General features: G+C 46.0%; 2 protein-coding genes across 3 annotated transcripts; one reads left to right on the plus strand and one right to left on the minus strand.

Moving 5' to 3' along the window:
- Nucleotides 1–107: 107 nt before the first annotated feature.
- On the minus strand, nucleotides 108–16189 carry Rpn11 (regulatory particle non-ATPase 11). Of its 2 annotated transcripts, none has more exons than XM_077702359.1 (11): nucleotides 16083–16189; nucleotides 15826–15875; nucleotides 15649–15723; nucleotides 15305–15424; nucleotides 11453–11523; nucleotides 10093–10243; nucleotides 8863–8970; nucleotides 7784–7858; nucleotides 7548–7673; nucleotides 2631–2693; nucleotides 108–331 (listed from the first exon to the last, which is right to left on the minus strand). In XM_077702359.1, exons 2-11 carry the CDS (start codon nucleotides 15862–15864, stop codon nucleotides 233–235), a joined length of 927 nt encoding a protein of 308 aa, XP_077558485.1. In that variant the 5' UTR covers nucleotides 15865–15875; nucleotides 16083–16189; the 3' UTR covers nucleotides 108–232. The 2 variants fall into 2 exon arrangements, with proteins under 2 accessions (XP_077558485.1, XP_077558486.1); XM_077702360.1 differs by lacking the exon at nucleotides 16083–16189 and adding an exon at nucleotides 16019–16082.
- Nucleotides 16190–16432: 243 nt separating this feature from the next.
- Nucleotides 16433–19561, plus strand: LOC144173973 (COX assembly mitochondrial protein homolog). The gene is made up of 4 exons (XM_077702364.1): nucleotides 16433–16637; nucleotides 16713–16817; nucleotides 17257–17347; nucleotides 19293–19561. The coding sequence occupies exons 1-4, from the start codon at nucleotides 16562–16564 to the stop codon at nucleotides 19435–19437; spliced, it is 417 nt and encodes a 138-aa protein (XP_077558490.1). The 5' UTR covers nucleotides 16433–16561; the 3' UTR covers nucleotides 19438–19561.
- The last annotated feature ends 4629 nt before the right edge of the window (nucleotides 19562–24190 follow it).

Consider the following 24190-nt stretch of genomic DNA (forward strand, 5'->3'; position numbering starts at 1 on the left):
GTAGCACGCCTAGTTAAGCATCATCCTGACTTGACGTATACAAGTCTTCGAGCCACTTCTCGTGTACAGAATACACCCATACTGAAACGACCAAGCGACACGGCAGCACTGGTTGCACAACAGTTTTAATTAAAAGCTCTCTTGGCCACACATGTGAGCATTCCAGGCAATGAGTGCCCAATCTTGGACTCTCTTCCTGCAGTTGCAACCACTCGGCTCTTCTGAAACATTGTCACTTGAACACCACGGTGTCCAGCATGGCCCCAAGGCACTGGACAATGTTTGACGTCATCAGGATGTCCACCCGCTCTTCCAAATGCCGCTTGGGGTCCTGGAAGTAAGAACAAAGGACATCGAGGCTTAATTTCTTCAATTAGCAAAGGGGAGCAGGAGACGTGGCACTGTCTCCCTTGATACCTCGTGTGGAGAGGGATCCACTGCCCAAAGGGAAGAGGTTGTCATTGTACCCTTCTATTTACGCATCCATCACACATGAGCAGAAGGCCTCGCATAGGCCCCATGTCTTTTACAAAAGTTAGTGAGTAACAAAATAACTATCACTATCTCCTATGAGAATGACAGTGATCCCACCCGCCATTGTGCACCTTCACATCTACTGGTTAGTAAGGAAGGGGCCATCATATGATGACTTTGATTATGCATCGTGACGTACGTACGTAATTTTATTTTCTTCGGTGCAAGGCATAGATAATCTGAATAAAATCCTCCCCCTCAAGATGTTATGATCCAGTGCACGAGTGAGATTCATAACAAACTTGGCAGCAGTGCAACTCCTAAGCTCGATGGTGCGTAGGGTGGGGGGAGGGACACACAATGTACAAACGCTTTGCTGGACCCACACAAATTGCGCTGTGTGACAAAAAAGAAATGACAAGCGCACTTCCCCAACAACCACATGCAAAGGAAAGGCTCAATTAAGAGTTTCCTGCTAAAACATGAACAGCTGCACTTAAGGTTTCAGAAACGAAGGTCTCCACAGGAATGCAACAGCCAAAACATGATTTGGAGCAATTTTAGGACCAGAAAAATTTTGGTTTTGGAGCAGGTTACGGGAACAAAGGCACCTTCATTTTGGAGCACCAAATCCCAAATTGAAAGCAGTGTAATACAAAACATGTGCGAACAGTTTAACACTTCAGTGGGCGAGGTCCTCTAGAAGTGACCAACGAATTCTGCAGAAAGCTGCAAAGCGTGGTCTATTTGTGCCAACCAGCAAAGCAGGATTGTCTGAACACTAAAGTTAAAAAGATCAAACAAAGAAAGAATGGTATAAAAACTATGAATAATATTTTCATTCATACTCCAAAATGCCTTTTACATGACTAGAACTAACCCAATTGTTTACCAAAGAGCTCTTCCACCTGGCCACAACAGATACAAATAAGACAAAGTTGTTCTTGCAAGCGACTGGACACTAACTAGCAGCAGATACATGACCAGTGCAGACGTCATAGGCAGGATAGTAACAATGCTTTGCCTTCATTTTTGTGCTCGCTAACTATCAGAGTTTGGTCAAGGCTTCCGACCGCTTGCTTGTTTAGTGGAGCCCGTCACATACTACGCTTACGCTATCATCGCCGGGGCACTTGCTGCATTTACTGCACCAGCCCGTTTTTTGTACCTGCTCCGCTCGCCACCGCTTGCAGGGATACAGCGAGGGGCTTTCATTACTGCAAGCAACATGCACTCCGTGCCTCCGCAGTGCACTTGGCAATCACATGCAAGGACGTGGCAGCAGAGAACGCCACTTTTGGGTTGTCGCCTTAAATGCGTGCACTACATTACAGTAGCACCAACAGCGCAATGCCACACGCGATTCTGAGCAGGTAACTGAAGAAGCTGATTGAGATTGGATTATCGGCGATAAGCCATATTGTGCATTCATTCATTTGCCCTTTTCCCATGCTTAACAGTACAGGGGTCACCGCACTCACGCCGAAGTCAAAATCAGTTGACCAGTCTCCGTATTTCAGCCAATAGTATGTATGGTGCATATTAGCGACACCGTGTGCGAATGAGCTCTGCTACTACAAAAGAAGCAGTGTGTTGGACAGGTACAGTGACGATGTCCAAACGGCGACTGTTTCATCGAATACACCACAAGCATATCACGCACTAGTGTGCGCCAAAGTCCCTTCACACACTTCGTAGTGACTTCAGTTTCAGCATAGGTACAGTGAACTAGAACAGGCTTTATGAACTGCATGCGAAGGGCTGTCTGCACGACTTTGGTGCGATTGGATTCACTGGTTGACCCACGAACCTCGGGCTGCCAAGGCGTCATTTATTTTCCACTAACAGAAATCTTGAACTTAATCGTACGTTTGGGCGCGGCGTGGCAAAATTTGAACAAATTTTATGGTTTCAGTGGAGCTTGGCTCACAAATATAAGATTGCATCAAAATGGCACGACTGGTGCAGCTGTTGCACCCCTGTCTGCATGTCAAAAAGTTCTGCACTGCAAAAATGAGAAACGAGCCTGAAGCCTGACCGATCAGTTGCCACCATCAGATTTTCATACCACCTACTTAAAATGACAAGGAAAAACAAACAATCAATAAGAATAATTAAAAAAAAACCCAGAACGCCTTCTCCTGTTGTGCACTTGCCTGTTTTCCAACATTCTTGATGGCCAGCTGCTCTGGAGTCATCTTCTCCTCGTCTTCCAGAGACTGCGATAAACACAAGAAGCAAGCTTAAAACCTCAATTGGCACACTCAAGCGGGCAACAAGTGCCTACTGTACATATGTCGGAAAAAGCTAGCATTGCCGACTTTTGGATGACCCCATAGACGCACACTGGGGCACTACAGTCAAGTCCACTTATAATGATACTGTTTATAACAATATAATGGATATAACGATGGACAACTATGGCACTGTCCACTTTTGTATGTGTTCCGTGGTAAAATAAACTGCTGATTACAATGCACCAGTGCTGCAATATCGGATACAGTGTAGACCATTTATAATGTAACCGCTTATTGGCGGTGAGATGTTTGAGTGGCGCCCCCTGGCTCTGACGTCGGCTTAGGGACTCGCGCCGCTGTCGTCTGCTACACTCCGCTTGTGAGGGGCAGCAGTGCCTGGGCTAGAAATCACCAGCTTCGTTGCTGTAGTGCGTTAAAAAGCGTATTTCTAGCGACTCAGTTATTTTGCCAGCTTCTGACGCATCTGAATAATTCGAAGATGTATCCCCCACAAGTTTGCAACACACGAAGAGATAGAGAACAACTTTCTTCAGAGTATCGGTCAGAAGATCGTGTGTAACTCGTCCTTTCTTGCTTATTCGCGAGGATCAGCGATCAGAGCTTCTCGATAAGTATTCGAAATGCGTAGGCGTCCCTGCAGTATTTCTGAGATGCTCTATGAAGACTCAACAGTCTAATACTACGTACCAAGCAATACTACGTAATACTACGTACCAAACAGTCCATACTACGTACCTGTGTTGTATCGGATTAATGTTTCTTGCTTTTTTTTCCCTGCCCAACGCATTAATTTTTCTGCACCGTCACCAACTTCTTATTAGGAGTTTTCGGGATGTTTGGGAGCCTCACAAAGGTCGTGTGGATATTTCCTTCATTTTGTATGGCATACATTCCCTTCTTCACAAATTGGCTTTCATTACGGTTGCGTGCAAGAAGGTGCATATCCGTAGCGTGCTTTGTTTATTCACATGCAAATACAATGAGAAGGTTTGTGCTACGCCACCGCGATCGCGCCCTAAACAACGTCGTCCACAGTACTCGAAGGCGGCTTTTGTGCTCCGAATTTCTATCGTAATTATATCGTTATCATAACAAACTGACTCTCAACTCGAACAATGATGACATGATTACGGTGTTGAAGGCATGATATACTCGCTAACTAACGTAATAAATAGTATACCTGCATATATTAAAAGACTCGAAACCGAAGAAGAATTGCAAGTAGCTCTTTATTGCTTTTCAACCCTTCCAGGCGCGAAGAACAAATCCTATTCTACTCGGGATGGCGTTCTATGATTTGAAGAAAATTACTTTTACTCTCTTGTCCTGGCCTGAGGGCCCGGCCCACTAACCAGATCGATTTAATTGTTAAACAAAGTTTTCCCCTCCTCCCCTTACTCCTCCTCCTCCTCCTCTTGAGTCCAGTTTTCCTATAACGAATATCCGAATATCGGGAAGATATGGCTGTGCAAAATGTTCCGAAATATCCCTCCAGGTTTTAACAAACATATATGTGTTACTATAAATTTAACGAAGACGTGGCTCGTTTTGCTCAATAAACCTCCATACTGGTTAGATGCCTGGTATAGAATCAGCACGCGCGTATATACACACTGGGTTATTTGGAACTCAACCTACAGTTTTTGCAGTCTATAGTGCATTTCGGCAAACTTTCATGCCTTGACAACGTAAAGTGATGTGACAAAACGCGTTCGAGCGTTCGGCAAGGTTGCAAAAACTGTTTTACCTTACATATGATTACCGGGAATCATGATGCCTTCTGCCAAAGCCGACAGCCCTGAAGGCCTAGAATTTGTTTTGGTCTTCCATTTTCGCTGTTGTCGGTTATTAGCAGCTGACTGTTCCTTCTGTTCGAATGCTTACATGAGAAGCTGACGCCTAGCTCCGACTCTTCGCGCTCCGCACAGGACCGGCTTCGCAAGGAATGGGGTGGCGCCGGCAATGTTTCTCCCGTAGCGGTATCCAAAACTATACTTTAATTGACACCATGAGCTAGTGTATGCGATTTTAAGCCTATTATTATGATAAAAAGTTACCCACACGCCAATTCTGGTGCGGACAAGTATCAGACGTTGACCGAGCGCGAAGAAACAGCAGGGAGAGCGATCCTGAGTGAAGCAGACGACAAATGCGAGAATCCCTAAGCTGACGTCACGGAGGCGCGCTTCGCAGCGCCGCCTGTGTTCGCGCTCACCGCCAATAGTGCGGGACCGGATATAACGCGGGTTTTTGTGACCACCGGTTTGCCTCCCATAGAACTCAATACCGCTTAAGATGCAGTTGGCCGAAGCACAATACCGTTTATAGTGCGGTTTTTCAGCGGGTCTGCTGATCTACCGGCGCAGCTGAGGCATCGTTTTAGGGTAGCAAAAGAAAAAGAAAGGATGAAATCGGCCATCTGACGCAGCGTGCACCCGTTGCTCTCCTCTAACGTAGACACCCAAAGATAAAAAAATAGGCACCCTTTAGTTCGTGCGTACCTGATAACCACAACTGTCCTTGCTTGATGCACCTCGGAAGATAGCGAGACTCCCCATCCGCGCACGGCAAGTTGATTTTATTAATTGTGAACCGCATGGCCCGTTTTCGCGCACATCGGCATTGTGCGTGTTTTTTTTTTTTTTTTTCGTGCTTGTGTCGACGATTTCGCGCTCGCGATGGCTTCTTCGCGTGGCAGTGGGAGGAGCCTGACGACTTGCACCAATGGGGAGACGCGTACCTAATGGCGGGAGATTCGAAGCGCTCTGAGCCGGCTAGCCGCGCCAGAGATGTTTAGGCTTACCACTGCGGTACTTTTTGATGGGCGCTTTCACAAGCAGCGTGGATGGCAGTTTATATTCCACTTTTCGCCCACAGTATTAGCTCTTTTCTTGCATGAGCATCTTCGCTTGTGCCCCGTGCGGCATTTCAGCGATCGGTTAGAAGCGGTCGCTGGAACTTACTGGAACTGCCTGCACCGCTTCATGGCCAGTGCCGACGCCATGTTGCCGCCTCTTACCGCGCCGCCCACATTACGCCAGTTGTGTCCGCACTGGCGTGCACTGCATGTTTTCGCGATACCAGATCTACCACGCGGTTCACGCTTTAGAACGCTGTTGCAGATAAGCCACCGCTCTTTCCCTTTCCGAACATTCGAGCCGCGCGAAGCCGAAGATTTCCACCACCAGTACGTTGCGCTGATAAGCAGACGCCTTCGGCATCGTGAACACAAGGTGGGGTAAAAAAAAAAAAAAAATCCCCCTGGCGTTCTTATCACGTCTTGCGGTGTCTGTTCATAGACGCTAAAAACGCAGCCATGGTCTTTCAAAACAAACAAAACGGAAGTTAAAGCCGCGCTCACCGTGTGTGAGACTGCGCTTTTGCCCTGCAGCAGCGGCTGATGTTAAAAATAATACGAAATATAGACCGTGCCTTCGTTTTTAAGTGCTGTGCGTTTGAGTGATGATAAATATAGGTTTACTTGAGAGATAGGTGGCGATGTGGTTGAATTCGCGCGTGTTTTGGTTATAGTGCGGATTTTTGCAGCGCCCGCGACATACGTTATAAGCGGTCTACACTGTATAACGATTGAATCTGGTCACAGCGCGCACCAGAAATGCGAGCTTCCACCGGCTCTCCATGCAGGCTGTGGCGGCGGCAGGCACCACAATCCCTTCCACCCCCTCAGAAAACGAGTCGACTGCACCGCTTACAAGGAAGCGAGGAAGGAGGAGAGCAGCTTCTCCTCCGAACCCCTTTCCCGGCGCCGCCACTTTGGCATCGTCCCCGCGCCCGCTTGCGCGTTCACATGGTGCGTTCTGTTGTGTCACATGCAGCCCACATTGAATTTAACTGGGTGCCTCTTCAGCTGCTTCCATTTTTCCGCGGAAGGGATGTCGGGCCAATGCTTTGGAAATGTTGGAGTGCCTTGGTGAAGAGGCAATCGCTGCGCGGATATGTGCTGCGGACAGCGCTGACAGTGATGACTGATGCGGTTGCGCAGCCTACTCAGGGAGTGTCTTCGCAGGAGGCCCAACGCATGATATAGTCCTTCAGGGACTTAGTTTCCGCCAAGGACTCTTCGCCGCTTTCGCTCAGCTGGGAGAGGCACTTATAGATGAGATGCTCTTGGAAAAGATGTGCGCCAGGTTTGCCTGCAGCAAACAAAGCTGGCGGACTGTGGCTTCTTTTCTGCAAATATGTAGCAGTACTACCTTGCCTGGATGCGAATACGATGTTTTGAGCTCTGTTTCCTCTTCTTTTTTTCGCAACCCGCTTATAAAACAATTATCGGTTATAACGATGGGGTTTCTTCGACACTTGGATACTGTTAAAAGTGGACTAGACTGCACTAGCAACCTGATGCTTGTCCTCTAGGTGGTAAGCATGAGAAAACCTCGCTATACGTGAGATTCTACGGTAAGCCTGAAACACGCCACACATTGTTGTGCCATGATGGCTTTCACCTCACTCTGCAAATGGTTCAATGAACAGCGGTAGTTGGTTGTAACACGTGCATGTCCCTAAGCACATCAACTTTTTTTGTTGCCACAAACTGTAGTGAAACCTTAATACGTACATCAACCTTGCCTACAGTCATGTAAAGTGTGAAACTTGCTGCAAAAAATGAACACACATGCAAGCCACGTTTGTAACTAAAAACACAAAACCAATATCCCCCCACCCCACCTTTGTCGTAACCGATTTTTAACCGTACTAACATTTCGTCTCTAGTACTTCTGCCTCCCCCCCCGCCCTCCCAATTACATTTTAATGAGGCCCCATTGCAGAGAATGAGTGAGTAGCATGCCCGACCTTGTTGTATGCCTTGGCCAGTTCCAACATCTCCGCCACTGTGGTCTCGTTGACTTGGCAGTGCTGGTCGTAGTCCTGCAACGTCAGGCCGTCCGTCCAACTCTTCTTGTGCAAGTTTAGCAGCATCTGCACAACGAAGAAAAAAGCAGCCACACCACACAGGGTTACATACCATCACACAAAAATCCAAGACATGGGCACACGCTGCCGCATATTCTTTAAAGTGAAGAACTTGCCTTCTGTTCGAGCTCGTTCTTGCGGTAGTTTATTGAGATGGAGTAGTAGTGACGGTTGAGACCATGGATTAGAGCCTGCGAGATAAGTGTAAACACAATGAGTGCTGCAAGGAGTCGCAAAAAGTGTAGCAAAGAAAGAAAAAGCAGCTCCTCTGCATGTGCCATCTTTTCGCTATTTAGAGGGACCATGCACATTCAGGTGATCGCTAAGGCCACCCATCTTGCAACCAAAAGTTTTGGCTACAAAACTGTTGATTTTGTTCATCACCACTAAGTTTATATAACTTCACACAGTGAGCATGCGTCAGGATAGGACAAAAAAACCTATGCCCATGAAGTATCCTTCACATGCTCGTGTGAGGGTTATGTTTTTTTTTTTTTTTTTACAATTTGGCTGAGCATAGATAAACATGGAGCAGGCAATAGGCACTACTGCTTAGTCAGTAGTATGTGAGGAGTTCTCACTTTGCTGTGATGGCAGGAAACAATACCAAATCCATACATCCTCATTTATGGCTAGCAATAATTTGTTTACACTCGCACGTTTCAAAGGTCTTTATGTCCCTAATAAATTCAGAGACTAAAAACTTAAAAAAAAAAAGAAAAGAAAAAGACTGTCAGCAATACCACCCCACCCCACCTTTAAAAAAAATTACAGGCTGTGCATTTCAGGCAAACCTTGCTATGTCAACCCTCCATTGAAACTGACAATTCACTGATCTTTTTCATTTTCCTGCTTTAGAATCACAGGAACATCAACCTAACATTGATGAAGTTTCCACATGCGAATACAGATTTGGCATATCAGGGTTTGACTGCATCACCTCTCGATACAGCATTTCAATAGAAGTCCAAGCCCACATTTAAGTTTACGCAAGTAGCATCGGCTTGAAAGGGTGCAACATTCTTATTATCACACGTAATATACTACTGCTATGCTTGTCAACAACAGGCGATTCTTACACAGCCCCCGCATAAGCAAGCTCCAGGTTTTTTTGACATTCATGCTGCCTACTCGCTCTTCTACTGGCCGCCACACAAGTTTTAGGGACGTTGCCGCCCAGTGCCTGCCCTCGTACCTGAATAGAAGGTTTTGTGAGGTGTCCTAGGTTGGACGTGGTTTGCCGAGGCTCCTGCCCCAGGACCATCATGTTGGGGTTGATGAGGCGGAAGGCGTCAATCACCACCTGGAAATGATGCAAGGGCACAACGGGGGTTTACACAAGAATGAATCTTTCAAATGAATGTGAGATTCGTAGGAATCTTTCTTTCGTTTTTTCTTTCTATTTTTTCCCCCTCCAGTTGAGTGCACTGATAGCGCTTGTTTGTTTTTGCTTTTAAGTGTCATTTGCATGGACTCTTTTTCCATTCAATGAAATGTATTGTTGTTTGGCGTTGTTTCTGGATTGAACTTTCAGTTTCTCGATGCTATAGTGATGTACAGCATCCCTGCCTTCATTGTTCCGTCCTGCTGAAAAAATGTACTGTACTTTTGATCCTAACCCCACACTATCCCCCCCCCCCCTCCCCCCCCCTTCCCCATGTAATGCCCATTCGGGCCTTTAAGGTATGTAAATAAATAAGTTGTAAAAATGAATAATGGCAACACTGGGGCCACAGGATAACAGTGGCAGGCCAGCTGGTATTAGAGCCTCTACATGCATGGCTCTCGACCACGAATGCAGCAAAGAATTCATGTGGACTTTGGGGGAAAAAAAAAAAGGGGGGGGGGGGGAAACACCGCGAAAAAAAAAAAGCCCGCAAACCTGTGTCAAATGTGCACTGGTGTTCGCTTGAGGGGCAGTGGCGTCATGGCATGCAACACAAATGCATGCACAATGACTGGATAAAAATATTTGTCGAAACTCCCGAGTGGGAAATGCACGATGATAGCGCATAAGCATTCTGCACAGGGGCTCATCCCTGCACATACACCTCACATACGTTTGCCTGTCAAGCCCTACGACCTGTTGTTAACAAAAGGGCCCTTTAACTTGTGACATACATGAAACTGATTTCTGGAAACAGTTGTTTATAAATGCTCGCACATAAAAAAAAAAAGGAGGGTGTGCATGTTTTGTGACAATGTCAACTTTCAGTACTGCTGACCATTTTGAACAAAGCACTCATCCTCACTGTATAGCAACAATATGAAGGGACGAGGAGTGATGTGCATATGTGCAGACGCATGGCAGCCACCATTACGGACTTCACAAAAGCTAGTGCTCCACCAGACGCCGAAATGCAGGAGCAGGACGTAAGCAATGCTTGCAGAGAGAGAGAAAAGCGTAGCCTGTGAGCGGACGCACCTTTCCCTTGACACTCTGGATGGGGTCAACGACCACGGCCACAGCCCGCTCGGAGAGGGCCTCAAAGCTCTGCTGTGTGTTGATGTCCACTCCGGACAGCCAGCAGCCAAAGCCAGGGTGGGAGTGGTACCAGCCCACAACCATCTCGGGCCTGCGCGCAACAGGGAAAGGAACACAGGTCAGTCACCCCCAACAAGCAGACGTCGTTCAGGGCACAGCCACATTTGGTTTTGTGGGGAGTGGGGGTTGATTCTTATAACCACATGCAATGTCATCAGCTCACTCTGCCTCACGGACAAACATTTAATCCTTTGATGCCCAAAACTTTATTAAGTTGCTTAAGCGTGCGAAAACATTTTTATGATCTGAAACGACTTTGGACATCACAAATAGAAAGTCAGAAAAAAATTTGATTCAGTAGGACGGACGCTAGGACACACTGGGCTTTGGGAAACACTGGGAACTGGCTGCCCAGATATCAGTTGAACAAGAAAGCTACCTTGATCAGCATGATTTATGGTTCAACTGACTACACTAACGTAAAATTTGCACTGCTGTCATTTGTAATAACAACAAAATTGCACAATTTCACTTACCTGTCACTAGTCCTTCGAGCCCCTGGGTTCGACGCGAGTTGACACACATAAACAATACATTTTTTAGCGCACGAAAGTACATGCTGCCCTCACTTTTTTTAATTTTTGAAGATCCGAGAACCTTTGTTTGTTGACAGATGTTGAAAAAACCACAAAGTGCGAGAGAAAAAAAATATTGTTTGAGTTGTTGCTCCTGAGCAACATTGAGCATCAAAAGGCTTAAACAGGATGAACTTACTTCCAACTCGACCTCTGTACCCACTCATAAACAGCATTTGAGGTTGCATACCAACTTCCTGACTGGAGCTGACGTTTTTCGCTCATGGAAAACTTTTTCCCTCCCATAATTTCTATTTGTGCTACCCCACTGAGAGGTACAGTTACAAGCCTCCAGCCAAATTTTAATGCAAAAGCATTAAAGAGGTAACTTCAAAGAAAAGCTGGCATTGCTGGTGTGACATGAGAATTCCATAATACGTATTTTCTAGAGGACTTTCAACCACTTTCTCACAAGCCGTGTACAACAAAATTCCGCTGAGGCAGGTGAATTGATACAGTCTACACTGTGCAAGCACTTTCTGATGTTGCTTCACCTGCTGACTTTTCCATCGTGAGAGTCTACATTTTTACTAGAACAACTGTGCAAAGCAGTGCACCTTGAATTGCGTCGTCACACCCACTGAATGGCTTCACAATTCACTGCTGTCTATAGGGTACAGAGGTACACTGAAGCAGAACTGTGGGGACATAAACAGGCAACGTACCTCCCGGTCTGTTTCAGCATGTCCAACATTTTGGCTTGGAAAACGGGGTCCACTGCTTCCACACTCACACCCTGCACAGGATTTTCAATAGACAATGTTCGGTACTAACCCCCTTGAGTAGCACACTCCCCGCCCCCTTCTGTTTAAAAAAAAAAAAAAAAAAAAAGAGGCTATGAAAGTATGTCACCAGTGTAACAGGTGAAATTGACACAGAATGATACACTGTAGGCACCACTTCTTAACATACACCTGCAAACTTTGAGGCTGTAGTAAGTGAGTGAAACACTATTAAAGTGACAGGCCATGGGGCCCTGCAAAGGAGTAAGGATAGGGGGGAAAGGAGGAGGTCATAGCGCACTTTCTGTATGCGTTGTCAGACATGGGTGAAGTACATATAACGAGCAACACAGCATTTTTCATGGGACTGTAATACTATATTTTATGCTATTTGTGGCCAACTCAAGTGCTAAGTTGGGCATGTTGGTTACTAACTAAGGAATTCATCATACTAGTGAACATTAAAGGAATACTGACACCAATTTTCGGCGTTAATATTTTTGTACAGTTCGCTTCCTTTACTCAACAGAATACCCTGGCTGAAATATGAGCGGCATGCGACGCGAAGAACATACTTCAATTGGATCTCATTTATCGCGCCGACAGAGCAGCGCGTGGAGAGGTACTCAGCAAATGGACATCAGCGCGACATCATCCAATGATAGCCAAAAGAAGTGACGCGACATCGCTCGTCAAAAACTCGTGACATCACTTCACGCGCGCCGCCCCGCGAGCGGCGAGCAGGCGCCAGCGCATTCACAAATGGGTGCACGTAGACAGAGCTACAGGCATAACCACTGCCCAGAAAGGCACTGTTGGCAAAAATAAAGTTCCACACACAGGAAAGGAAGCGATAATATAGCCCGGAATCGCAATAGAAGTCGCCATCAGGACTTTTATTGAAAGCGGTCATCGAATTTCTGCCGCAATGGTAGGCCTAGCACCTTCAGGCAGCTCAGCCGTTCAGCTCCGGCGGCGGCGCAGTAGAAACAACGCCCCCACTGGCCTCCGCAGTGTTTTGACGTCCGCACAAAGCAGTGGCACATGCCGGGAGTCTGTCATATGCGCCTTTCAGGATGAAAGCGCGGGAATTTGAAACAAATGATTTTCAGGCCGTTTAATGTAATTAATTATCACGTGCTGAAGTATTTAAAGTGGCGTTTCGGGTTCGCCAGACGATTAAGCATTGATAAAAGCAATAAAAGTGGAACATAAAATTTTCGTGTCAGTACTCTTTTAAGACAGGGACAAAGCTAAAGAGGAGACGAAACACACACTAGAACTTCAACTCAGTTTGCACCACAGAAACAGGGAAACACCAAAATGCACATGATATTTGGAAGGGTTATCATAAAAACGCAGTAAAACAAACAAAACAGTATCGCTCATATCACAGGCCACATTACAGTGCCGGCCCATATCACATGGTGTAAATTAGACCCACAAGTGTGTACAGTAATCCATCCGTCACCCATGCGCAACCACCTTCCCCTCTCCAAAAAATTGAATTCCTTGCCACTGTTCAATTTACGCCATGTGATATGGGCCGGCGCTGTAATGTGGCCCGTGATATGAGCTATACTGTTTGTTTTGCTGCGTTTTTATGGTAACCATTTCAATATCATGTACATTTTGGTGTTTCCCTGTTTCAGTGGCATAAACTGAGTTGAAGTTCTAGCAAGTGTTTTGTCTCCTCTTTAGCTTTGTCCCTGTCTTAATGTTCGCTAGTCCGATGAATTAATTATTTGTGGCCAATGAAGGAGTTTTTTATTAAATCACAAAACACTACACCCCTAACCAAGCACATTGTCGGAGACCATCATGAACAAGAAGGGCAAGGGAGCGAGTAAGGGAAATCACTCGCAATATGCTTGCTTTGACATGAAATACGGATACACCCTCGTAGCAGCAAAAATTAACTGATGGGAAAATCACGGTAGCAAGAGACTGGATACATTATTTTTGAAGTGCACAAAACTACCACAAGTATGCATAAAAGTATCTCTCAAAAATGTCACCCCGATGACTTGCCAAAGGTCAAAATTCTCCCATATCCACTCACAGGATATTCGTCAGTGACGATGACAGCATTCTTAAGTGAATCATGGCCGACTCAGCAATTTCCATTGGCAGCGGTTACCATACCCCCCCCACGTTTTTTCAAAACTGAACGATAAGTGGTACTCAGGCATTCCCACATCTCATACGAGAAAGCTTCGGTGCCCCGTAACTTTCTTGACACAAATAAAAAGTGCCTCAATACATGATGTTCTGATTATATCCCCATTATCCCCATGTGTGCCCTGCCTTCTTGAACATGTAGTACACCTTGATGCCCTTACCTCATGATTACACCTAACTCCCATTGGTGTTGTTAGCTCCCCTGTTAACGAACACGATGTTTGTCTACCCCTAGGCCATGACAGTAGTGCCACTCCATGCCTGCCAGCTACAAATTTTTTTTTTGCTGCTAATGTGAATTTCTGTGGTGTCAAAATGAAAACAAAAAGTACTCAACCACCTTCACTTGGACACACACAATGATGACTGATTGATTGTAGGGTTTAACGCGCCGACGCAGCGCAGGCGATGAGGCGCGCCGTAGTGGAGGGCTCCGGATTAATTTTGACCACCTGGGGATCTTTAACGTGCGCCGAAATCTTGTACACACGGGCGTTTTTGCTTTTCGCCTCCATCAGAAAAGACACACAATGATGACGTCACCCTGTACTTCAGATGGCAGTAGAGCTAATACCCCTGTCAAACGTGCCTATTCAAGTGCACTTACGCCGAGTACACTCGGGCTTCCTCAACCACCATCACTTGGACACACACAATGACGACGTCACCCTGTACTTCAGATGGCAGTAGAGCTAATACCCCTGTCAAACGTGCCTATTCAAGTGCACTTACGCCGAGTACACTCGGGCTTCCTGAGTGACACTTTCACTACGCGCAGCTAAATGACATAATGAAGTGCCCTTTGTCGTGATGTCAGTGATGATAGCTGGCATAAATTATGCAAAATTTCTTGAAACGCCCCTCTTGATCACGTGAGAAACAATGTAAACATTTCGTTGTGTTTGCATTGTTAATAATCGCAATCGGCGCCTCCCACAAGTCCACAAAAAACAGTCGGGATGGCGACTGAACACCGGCGCTGATGTATTCACTGTTATTCACTGCGCAGCGAATAACAGCAGCATTACCGTTTGGGGGAGATTATCTGAAAACGTGGAATATAACAGAGAAGGCTGAAGCGGCAACACAATCACAGGGCCACAAGAAACCACCCACGAGAACGCCGCAGAGGACAGCTGCCATGGAGCAAAACCCCACCAGGTGGTGCTGGTACGTCGTTGAGAGAGAGGTTATTTTCTTGTTTTCTGTCGCTGCTTCTCGTTTTGTAAAAGTAAATAAGCAATATATCTATAATTAACTTTTAACGTTACTTATTATCAACTAAAAACTCGCGGTTTTAGGTTATTTTTCTTGATTTTCGGACTTCTGCTCACGAGATTCCTTACTCGGCAAGCTGGCCCCGGTAAAGTGTGTGGGGAACACACTCAGCTTAAAGTACGTTCCGGTGAAGTGTCATTCGCGTTTGCCGTTTAGCTGCTCCCGAATGACATTTTAGCCCAGTGTACTCTGTGGAAGTGCACTTAAACAGGCACGTTTGACAGTGGTATAAATCTGCAGCAGTAAATTGCCCATGCATGCAGCACAAATACAGCTACATTGCCTTGATTTGGCTTCACCGTTGAGACCCAGTGAGAAGTCAGCACAAGGCCTCACCGTTCCAGACTGGGGCATGGCGAAGACGTCAATGACCCGGACCGTGTAGTCATCCACGAATTCTCCAAGCATAAGGCCCATAACCTCCATGGGGACACCCGCTCGGCCGTGTTTCAACATCTGAAAAGGCACACGGTATGGTCAGAAGCCGAGGGTTTAGGCCGCTGAGATCAACAGTACACTAAACCATAAGTTATTTCCCAAGTCCTTTAACGTGTGCGACACTCTGACGCTTAATTAGATGAGCAGTTATGCAACCATAGAAGCAATGACGCCGCACAAAACAGAGTGCTGCGAGCTCGCACACGTGCAGTGGCATAAGTCTGTTCATCTGCACAGAATACCTTGAGCAGCGCCAGAGATGAGATGTAGACTTGCTCTGCCGTGTCGACCACCGGGCCATCGCTGGGTGGCGGCGCCTGGAAATACAGAACACACCACCGTCGCAGAGGCACCAGAGACGCGTTACTGCACTTCTCAATAAAGTGGATCAAGTATGTAACAGGCAGAGGACAACACACCTGACCGAGACCTCCTCCTAATCTTAATAAACGGTCCATGGTTTAAAAATCTGCGAAGAGAAACGGGGTACAGTAAACAACAGGTAGCAACAACGTTTGACGGCCGTCAAAAGCAGGACCCGCACTAAAGTCAGGTAAGCCGCGATGGTGACGACAAACAGCTAAAATTGTACTGCAGACACTGGGCATTCACCCTTTGCAGTTTCCGGCAGTCGTTGGGTTGTTTAGAATGCCGAAATTAACGAAGGAATACTTACACAGAAGTTTGGGCGCAGCGAAATGACTCGGCACTCCGCGGTGGCCCTCTGAATTTCAGGTGGCGCCACCACACATGACTCTACCGCGCCTTTTCAAGTTTGTCCGGTTTGCTGCTCAAAAAATTGTTTTACTAAAAAAGCAAAACAGCAAAGTTTATTCATTTGCCCACAAAAACATGTATAATTTATATTTTAATTTAGTTAAATTGATTGATTTGGTTGTAAGCACCTAGATAAATAAACAAACCACCCTAAATTTTTATGGCGCTAAATGGTATGCTAACACATGCTTTGCAAGTGACTGCTAGTTGTCCATGAATTTGTAGCAGTGTTGATGTCGATAGCGTTCGCCGATTTGTTTTCGGTTCGTAGCTTCGTTGCTTCAGTGACTGCTCGCGTTTAACGTTAAATCGCCCAGGTCCCAAGGGCGGGCTTGGCTGCTGGTTTTTTCACTGTACGGCGACGCATGCACCTATTACATGTCGCCAGAGCACGAACAACACGGTGGTGCTTCGGTGTTGCCTGAGCGCTTCGCCGGCGGGCCTCATGGCTTGGGTTGGTACCGCTGCATCCCATCAAAACAGAACCTTTGTGAACACTGTATTTACACCGAGCTTGTGCTCCCTTCAGGTGATCCAAACGACAGACGGCTGAGAAGAGTGGAAAAAGAAATTCTCGTGCCGCAGAAGATGAGGGACAAAGCAAGGACGGAGAAGTGTGCGGACCTGGTGGAAAGTACGTAGCGAAAACAGAGCTTACAATGAGCGTTTACATACTGTAAACGCTCGCTCGGCTGTTTGGGTTTCTCGTGCTCTGGCCTGTGATTACCATGCCTGCAGCAAGAGTACCTCAACCGCGAGGTCTGATTTTTCATGCTGAAAAGACTGACGCATCTGCCTCTGTTACAAATGTCTGCTTGTTACGTTGTCACGAAGTACAGAGTTTCTTAAATACGCTAAAATAATTCAAACATTGTGCTATTATGAGCAGTAGTGCGTGGATTCATACAAAAAGAAAAGGAAGACCCCTGTGCTTTATTGACATCTTCGTAGTAGCATCTTATGCTTAAAGGGTTTTTTCGGAGTACTCTCAATGAGTGGAAAAAAAAGAAATCTGAAACCGCGCACGGCACACATTGGGGGTGCCACTGAAGCTGCCGTTCTCTACTTCGCAGTCTTTGGTGAATGCAGCAAGAGAGAAGGCCTGATGTTGCCCTTCAAATGCCGGAGAGAGAATGATGCCCTCAAAGCATGCTTAAAGAAATGGTGAGTCACCTTTCAAGTCCAAGCGCAGTGCTTGCGAGTGTTTTTGTGTGTCTGTCTCTCAGTGCTAGGAGCAGTGAAGAAACAAAGCAGTTGTTGCATTGAAGTAAGTTGCTTTGCCTAAGAGGAGGCGTGCCCTTTCAGATCAGAGTTTAGTTTCCATTACTGGTACTCTCCATTTGTGCAAGGCTCAAAGTGGAAATCTTGTCGAGGCTTGGGGTGTGCTAAGTGTTTGGGTCTGCGTTGCAAAGGATAGCTATTACTGAAATCTACGAGGAAGTGGGTTTTTTGTGAATGGGTGGTTACCTCCGCAAAGGAAAATTTGACATTCGCCTCAAATGCAGCCGTACGGCTACAAACAAAAGCTCTACAGCTTTCTCAAAAACTTCATGGTTGCATACCTGTTAAGCACATCGAGTTGTTGATCAGTTTGCTCTCGCACTAGAAACTTCTAGCCTCATGCTGGTTATCTCAATTAGTAGAGCAACTGCCCTATTTAGGCAATGGTCCCAGGTTCAAATCCTGGACCAGGACAAATTTTTCTTTAGCTACAAAGTTTCTGAGAAATCTATACAGCTTTCTTTTGTAGCCATTATAGGCTACATTTGAGGTGGATGTCAAATTTTCCGTCATAGCAACTTACTCTACTTTGGGGATTGCTCCTAAATCTGGTCCGATTTGGCACTGATTTGCCTGATGACAAAAGAAAGTGGGAAACAGCTATTCCGTGGTCTTTGTGGGTTTCTTTAGTTGCTGCGGGCTCAGTGATGGAGAGCCCGCATTGTGGGTTGACCAAGTCAACTGTGGTGGAGGGTATCTCTCTCTGAACTGAAGGGAAAAAATACGGGCATTGGTGGGACATGTAGTACGAAAGATGGACTGCATATGCGGTGATGTGAGTCGCTGATTGTTTCTGCCGAGGGACAGCCAGGGGAGCTGAAAGAGGCAGGATGATAAACGTGGAGCGATGAGGTTAGAAAATGTTGGATCAAAGAATGGGCTCAGCTTTTGTATGGCAGGAACAAGTGCCAGTCAGTGGGTTTATTTATTTATTTTTCTCCTTTGTATTTCTAGGCTGAATTTCCTAGCTGGTGGTAGGTACAGTTGTGAATGTTGTACCCTAGAATCTTTTTTGACAGAACTTTCTGCCTGGCTTTACGAGCATAACGGTAAATCTAAGAAAAGCAAAAACGGTGCAAAGGACAGGATGAGGAAGAACAACAGGACGAAGCGCTGACTAGCAACCAAATACTTTATTTCCGTGTACGGTTTATAAAGGTATGAAGGGGGAGGTGGGAACACAAACAAACAAAAGCTTGCAAACTTTACAGGGCGGCTGGATTGGACAGATATCTTATTTCTTTTGATAGTAGGGCCAATGACGAAGCGCTCACACACGTGTCATCATGTTCATAAATGCGGTGCGCATCACAAATTTCGCGAGTACGTTGGTCCCTGTATCTTTTGATGATTTGACACTTCTTTAACAGAGGCTTGCATCCACATTTTTTACAGTGAGCCAAAAGATGACTGTTAGGAACGCCTTTCAGTGTGTTCGCATGTTCACGCAGGTGATCATTAATATATCGCCCTGTTTGTCCTACTTACCATCGTTTGCGTGAAAAAGAAATTTCATAGACAGCATTTTTACAGCACTTAACAAATTTTTTTGCGTGTTTCTTGGTACATGTACATTTCTTGGTAGTACATGCTTTTCTTGAATATATACCAGCCAGCCCAAATTTTTACTTTGTTGTAAATATAGTGACACACAAGTAGTAAGCAAACGATAATTGGAAATAAAGTGATGTGGTTAAATTGTGCTGTTTCCTATTTGTCCTACACCACTTTCCTAAGAGATAAACCTCATAGTTTATTGTGGAAATAGAGTTTGGGGCACGGCAAAACAGATGAGGCCAAGTGTTTCTGGCACTGTGTGCGTGCCCAGGTACGAAGACCCCGAGTTCCAGCACATGTGCAGGGAAGAGTACCTGCAGGAGAGGAGCCATTTCCGGGAAACTGGAGTCTGGCGTAAAAGGGACAAGCGCGCTGAACTTCGGCAACAAAAAGAAGAGGCTCCGCACAGTGCCTGAGTGAGGCAAGCTGGGAAGAGAGAGAGGTTTGTTTCTTCGCATGTGGGCAGTGCGCATGCTGTTAAAGAAAAACACATGTACCAAACTTCCGCTGTCGGTGTTAATAAAGTAGTTGAACAGTTCGCTTTTGAGCTTTTCAATGCTTGGTTTCTGACGAGTATGTCCAGCGCACAGTTGTATGCGGACTTCTGCTGTTGGGTTCTGTTGTAGCTGTTGTTGGCTTTTGCTGTACCCGCAAAACAGCAAAAGGCTGGCGGGTAATGGTCAAAGTGAAGACATCAATTATGGCTGGCACACACAAATTAACATTTGCAAAGCCTTAAAAAGGATACTGCTAGCGCTTTCTTTATAATAAAGATAAGGATTAAAGGAAATTTGAGGATCAAAATGTGCACCTGAGTAGACTCCTCCGAATTAACCTTTAACTTGTTATAAACAACTTCCAGGACTTGCAGTGTAGAGTATGGTGAATATACAGACCAACATATATGCTTAGGTCTGCAAGGGCTACCACACTGTTCTAAAGGATTAGCGCATTTTTGTTGTGAAGGGAGGGTAGTGTTACAGAATAGGGACACAAACCTGGGGCGGCCACTAAAATGTATTGGATCAGCTGTAGCCAGAAAACCTGCATATCATTTACGAACAGGTCTACTACTCTTTGTAGATGCGCGGAGGAAATTTTTATAACTCATTGACGCATTGTGCACTGTCAGTGCCATTTCCTTATGGAAGCAGAGGTTATTAGTACGACTGTTTTGTGCAGCATTTGTTCATATTTGGCCTCTTTTGCACAGCTTGCGTGTTGTGTGGTAAAGCCAAGTGATTACCATATTTTCCGGTCTGTAAGTCGCACTTCTCTATAAATCGCACCTCCCTGAAAACGGCAGTTTTTCCGAAAAAAACATATAAGATGCACCGGTGTAAATAACGCACTTATTAATCAGGTAAACTCCTAAAGGACCAGTTCGTTAAGTGCGGTGAAAGCACATGGTTGCGGCGGTTGCCGCCTCTGAACGCATCCCCCGGTAACCAGTGCTGGACACATGCATCTACTGTCCAAAGTCTAGACAGAACGAACTTCTCAAAAATGGTCTATTGATACACACAGATGGCATGTACTTACAGGCGGTGTTTAGGCAAAACCATCAAAGCCTTCTTCCTCCGACTCACTAACAAATAATTCATTCATTTATACCATAGAGCTGTCTCTTTTAACGTGCGCTGACATCACGCAGCACACAGGCACCTTTTCGAGTGCGGACCATGCGCGGCCGCCATGTACCAAATTCATTCCATACGTAAGTCGCACTGGTGGATAAGACGCACCAACGAAAATTTCAGAAAAAAAAAACGCTAGTTGTACACTGAAAAATACAGTAGTAGCTTCTGTGGAGAGGGCTGAAAGATACATAGTGACCATTAAAACAGAAGTTACGAAACTACATATCAAACCAGTTGTTTGAGGGGTTGTGTAGTTGGTGCAGATTTTTTTAGCTTTTGCCGTGTATTTTGCTCGCTTTGAGGCAAAGTCAATTGATGAGACATTTTCTTCACTGAAGAATAATAAGTTTGCTGTCCCTTGAAATGCATTTAAGGGCCCCATTCAAGAACCTTGTGACCATGCTTTTTAAAATTTGAGCTGTCTTGTCTGTAATTGCAATGCATTTTTGAATTTCTTCGTTTCAGTCTTTATTTAATGACACCCACTTGGTTATTAAAATGAATGTAAATGCAATTTGTGGTTCTGGAGAAACGTCGTTTTATGCGAAATACTGTTTATGGCGGGAGTATCGTACAGTGGAATGCTGTTTTATATCTGTGATTGTGAGCATAGGCGCAGAGTTTTCATTTTTCCGGGGAAGGGGGGGAATTGCCCCCCCCCCCCCCCACGCCCCGATTTGCAGTTCATGATGATGATGGATGATGAAATGTACGCATCACGTATACATACATACATGCTTCTAATGCACTTTCAGGGCACTTGTCCTCCTATGGTAAGAATTTGAAAAAATAAATGGAAAGTATGAAAGTAAACCATCCATGTTTGCACCAATTCAATGATGCAGTAAGCTTTTAGTCCCAATAAATGTTTAAGGAAAACGCAGAGGCAACTCTAAAGTAATGTCAACTGGTAATGGCATTGGTAATGACACTTTGGGTAATAAGGTGGGCAGGGATCAGCATTGCCCGGGGGGGGTCTGTGACCCCCCTCCCCCCCTGGAAATACTACAGGGGGCTCGGGCCCCCGAGCCCCCCCGTAGTCTCCGCCTGTGATTGTGAATGTAACAGCAACAGCATTGGTTGCCCGAAGCTGCAATGTGCAAGAATATAAGGACAGTTCAGTTCAATTGTTCAATTCAATTTTTATTTTGAAATAGCCCCTGAGAAATTGTCTGTGTATTAGCTAAAAGCACCAAAGAGGAAAACACTTGGGAAGTGCAACATCATCCTCCCCCTCTGACAACAGAATGTCGCCGCAAGCAGCAAAGCGTCACCTGCTGTGAAGTGCCAGTGCTCTTGGTCGCGCATGGTTGTTGTGTGGCAACAGTGGTTGACCCTCCTGCATTGTGCGTTGTCCCTGTCAGCGGGGTGTTAGCTGGTTTACCTTATCTGTTGCTTCCTTGCTCACATGCTCTGGCTTCAGGTAGCCTCACCTTGGTTTTTACCTGCCTGCCCTCCATAGCTGACTGAGACGTGTTCTCCTCTGAAATTGAGGACCCCCCATGGAGCACTTGACAAGAAACAGTGCAGGCAACGCTTGCAGCGCCGGTGCACATAGCGACTGTGCCCTTCTTGGCATGTGTACGATGGGATAGAGGGACACAACATTTAGAAGGCAGGAAACATAACAAAGAGTAAGGTATGAAAGAAGTTTTATTTGCTTGCCCAGTTTCTTTTTCAGGGCCCCAAATGTGCAGCTCCAAGTGCCTTATAGCTTTGTATAATGCAAGCTCTCTGCCATTCTGCTTTTTTCGTCTCAGCCCAGCCTCTACAAAGAACGCTGAGTTGCAAACAGCACTAAGAACCAGGCCCACATTTGACCTGATGTCTGCTGCAAAAACAAATGCAATTTATTCTTTTCTAAAATCGACCATTGTGTACTGTTCAAGCCATAATTTGGCACGGGAGTAGCTTCCATTTCCCGGTCACCTGCTGAAGTCTGCGAAAGCATGGAACTTCAAAGACTGATGGGATCGTGCAACCAGGGCAGGGATTTATACACCCCCCAGGAGAATTTCGACACCCCCCAAACTCAAAATTCTGGGTAGGCCTTTGGACCAGGGCAACATGTGGTCATGATGGGAGGGCGCTCATAGGTGTCCATGACGTTCCCTATGTTCTTGTACTTGGAAGTAGTATATGTGCTGAAGCCACTGGAGTGTCAAAAATGGCTGTCCCTGCCATGCTGATAGTGCCGCTATGTATCTCCTCTTTTTGCACACAGCCCATGATGAAGTGTTCAGTGTAAAGCACATGAAAGTGAAAGAAGGAGTGCAAAAAGAAGCTGCCTACTTGATTGAAGGAAAACGCACCAAATGAACTGTGTATGAGTGTAAAGATGCAATGTGGAGCTACGTTCACGTATGTACAAGAGATGTGTCCGTAGTCTTGCAATGTCTGGGGGGCATTCTGTGGTCAAACCGTAGTGAGGGAGAGGCAGACAATCCACTACAGAATCTTCATTCACAAAGAGAGCCAAGCACGGCACATGATTTATCTTTTGCATTCACTGTGCTGTGACGTGGTGCAGACATAAATTTGAGCCTTACTGCCCCCCCCTTACAAATATAAGCCATCATGTTACAGCGGTAACGGCTATTTTGTGCACGAGCAGCTCTGTTTTGAGACGAGTGCTGCTCACACAAGGGCCCTGGGCTTTGTGATGCGAGCAGAAAGAAAAAACCATGGAGGAAAGGAGAAACTAGAGGATGTAAATGTGCCAGCATTCTTTCCCCACCTGTTCAAATCATCCTAGATATTGAACCTTGCTAGTGCGAAAAGCACACTATTCTGATTAATGTTCCAACATTATCTTGACTAATTTCAGGGTCAGCCTGGCATTGATACCGAAGGTAGTCAAGAGAGGGCACTGCAGCCCCTTAAAATGCCTATAGACTGTATTCGTCGAAAAGTTTAGCGGTAAATTTCATCGCTTGGCAACGCTGGAAACGGCCACAGACATGGCCGATGCGCCACGGGCACGGCGCGGCTTGGGCCACTGCGGCCGCACGCCGAAGAAAAAAAAAACACCGGCGTGCGTCATCTGCTCCGTTCCAATCCGATTCTAAACGGTGGCGTCAACAGAGATGTTATTAACCGCACTCACGTTGAACTCGAGGCAATACTTTGCGTTCGGAAGAGTTTGTAACGTGAAACACAGTCATGTGTTTCACAGTCGTGCTTAGCATGGACAAGTACCGCCATCCCGCAGAGCCCGACATAACGAGTGACGGCGCACTCGCACGGTTGCACGGAGGAGAAGAGGGGTGCCTGATCAGGGGGCCGTGTGCACAACGTCGCCTAGCAACAGACGCTTGGCCACAGATATGGCGGCGCACTCCTATGGTTGCCTGCATGCATTCCACGCAATTGAATACCGGCTATAAAGAGACCCTAGATTGAGTTTTCATTAAATTTGGGTAATTAATGCATTAATTCATGATTTCTTCTCATTTTACGTTATTGTGTACTTATTTGCAGCCTAGAAACTGTGGCAGTGGCCCAGTGCAATGATCACTTCCAACACTTT

This window comes from Haemaphysalis longicornis, unplaced genomic scaffold (assembly GCF_048455015.1).
Source record: "Haemaphysalis longicornis isolate Haplotype H1 unplaced genomic scaffold, Haemaphysalis longicornis Haplotype H1 scaffold_3, whole genome shotgun sequence".
Lineage (NCBI taxonomy): Eukaryota > Metazoa > Arthropoda > Arachnida > Ixodida > Ixodidae > Haemaphysalis > Haemaphysalis longicornis.

Bases quoted from the DNA above. Each gene is read 5' to 3' on its own strand.
- LOC144173973 (XM_077702364.1), top strand. From the start codon at position 16,562: ATGTCGCCAGAGCACGAACAACACGGTGGTGCTTCGGTGTTGCCTGAG. The intron at 16,638-16,712 runs GTTGGTACCGCT...TGCTCCCTTCAG, and splicing joins CGGCGGGCCTCATGGCTTGG to GTGATCCAAACGACAGACGG. The intron at 16,818-17,256 runs GTACGTAGCGAA...TCTACTTCGCAG, and splicing joins GTGTGCGGACCTGGTGGAAA to TCTTTGGTGAATGCAGCAAG.
- Rpn11 (XM_077702359.1), bottom strand. From the start codon at position 15,864: ATGGACCGTTTATTAAGATTAGGAGGAGGTCTCGGTCAG. The intron at 10,244-11,452 runs GTACGTTGCCTG...TGTTGCGCGCAG, and splicing joins ATGCTGAAACAGACCGGGAG to GCCCGAGATGGTTGTGGGCT. The intron at 2,694-7,547 runs GTCGGGCATGCT...TGTTTATCGCAG, and splicing joins TGGCCAAGGCATACAACAAG to TCTCTGGAAGACGAGGAGAA.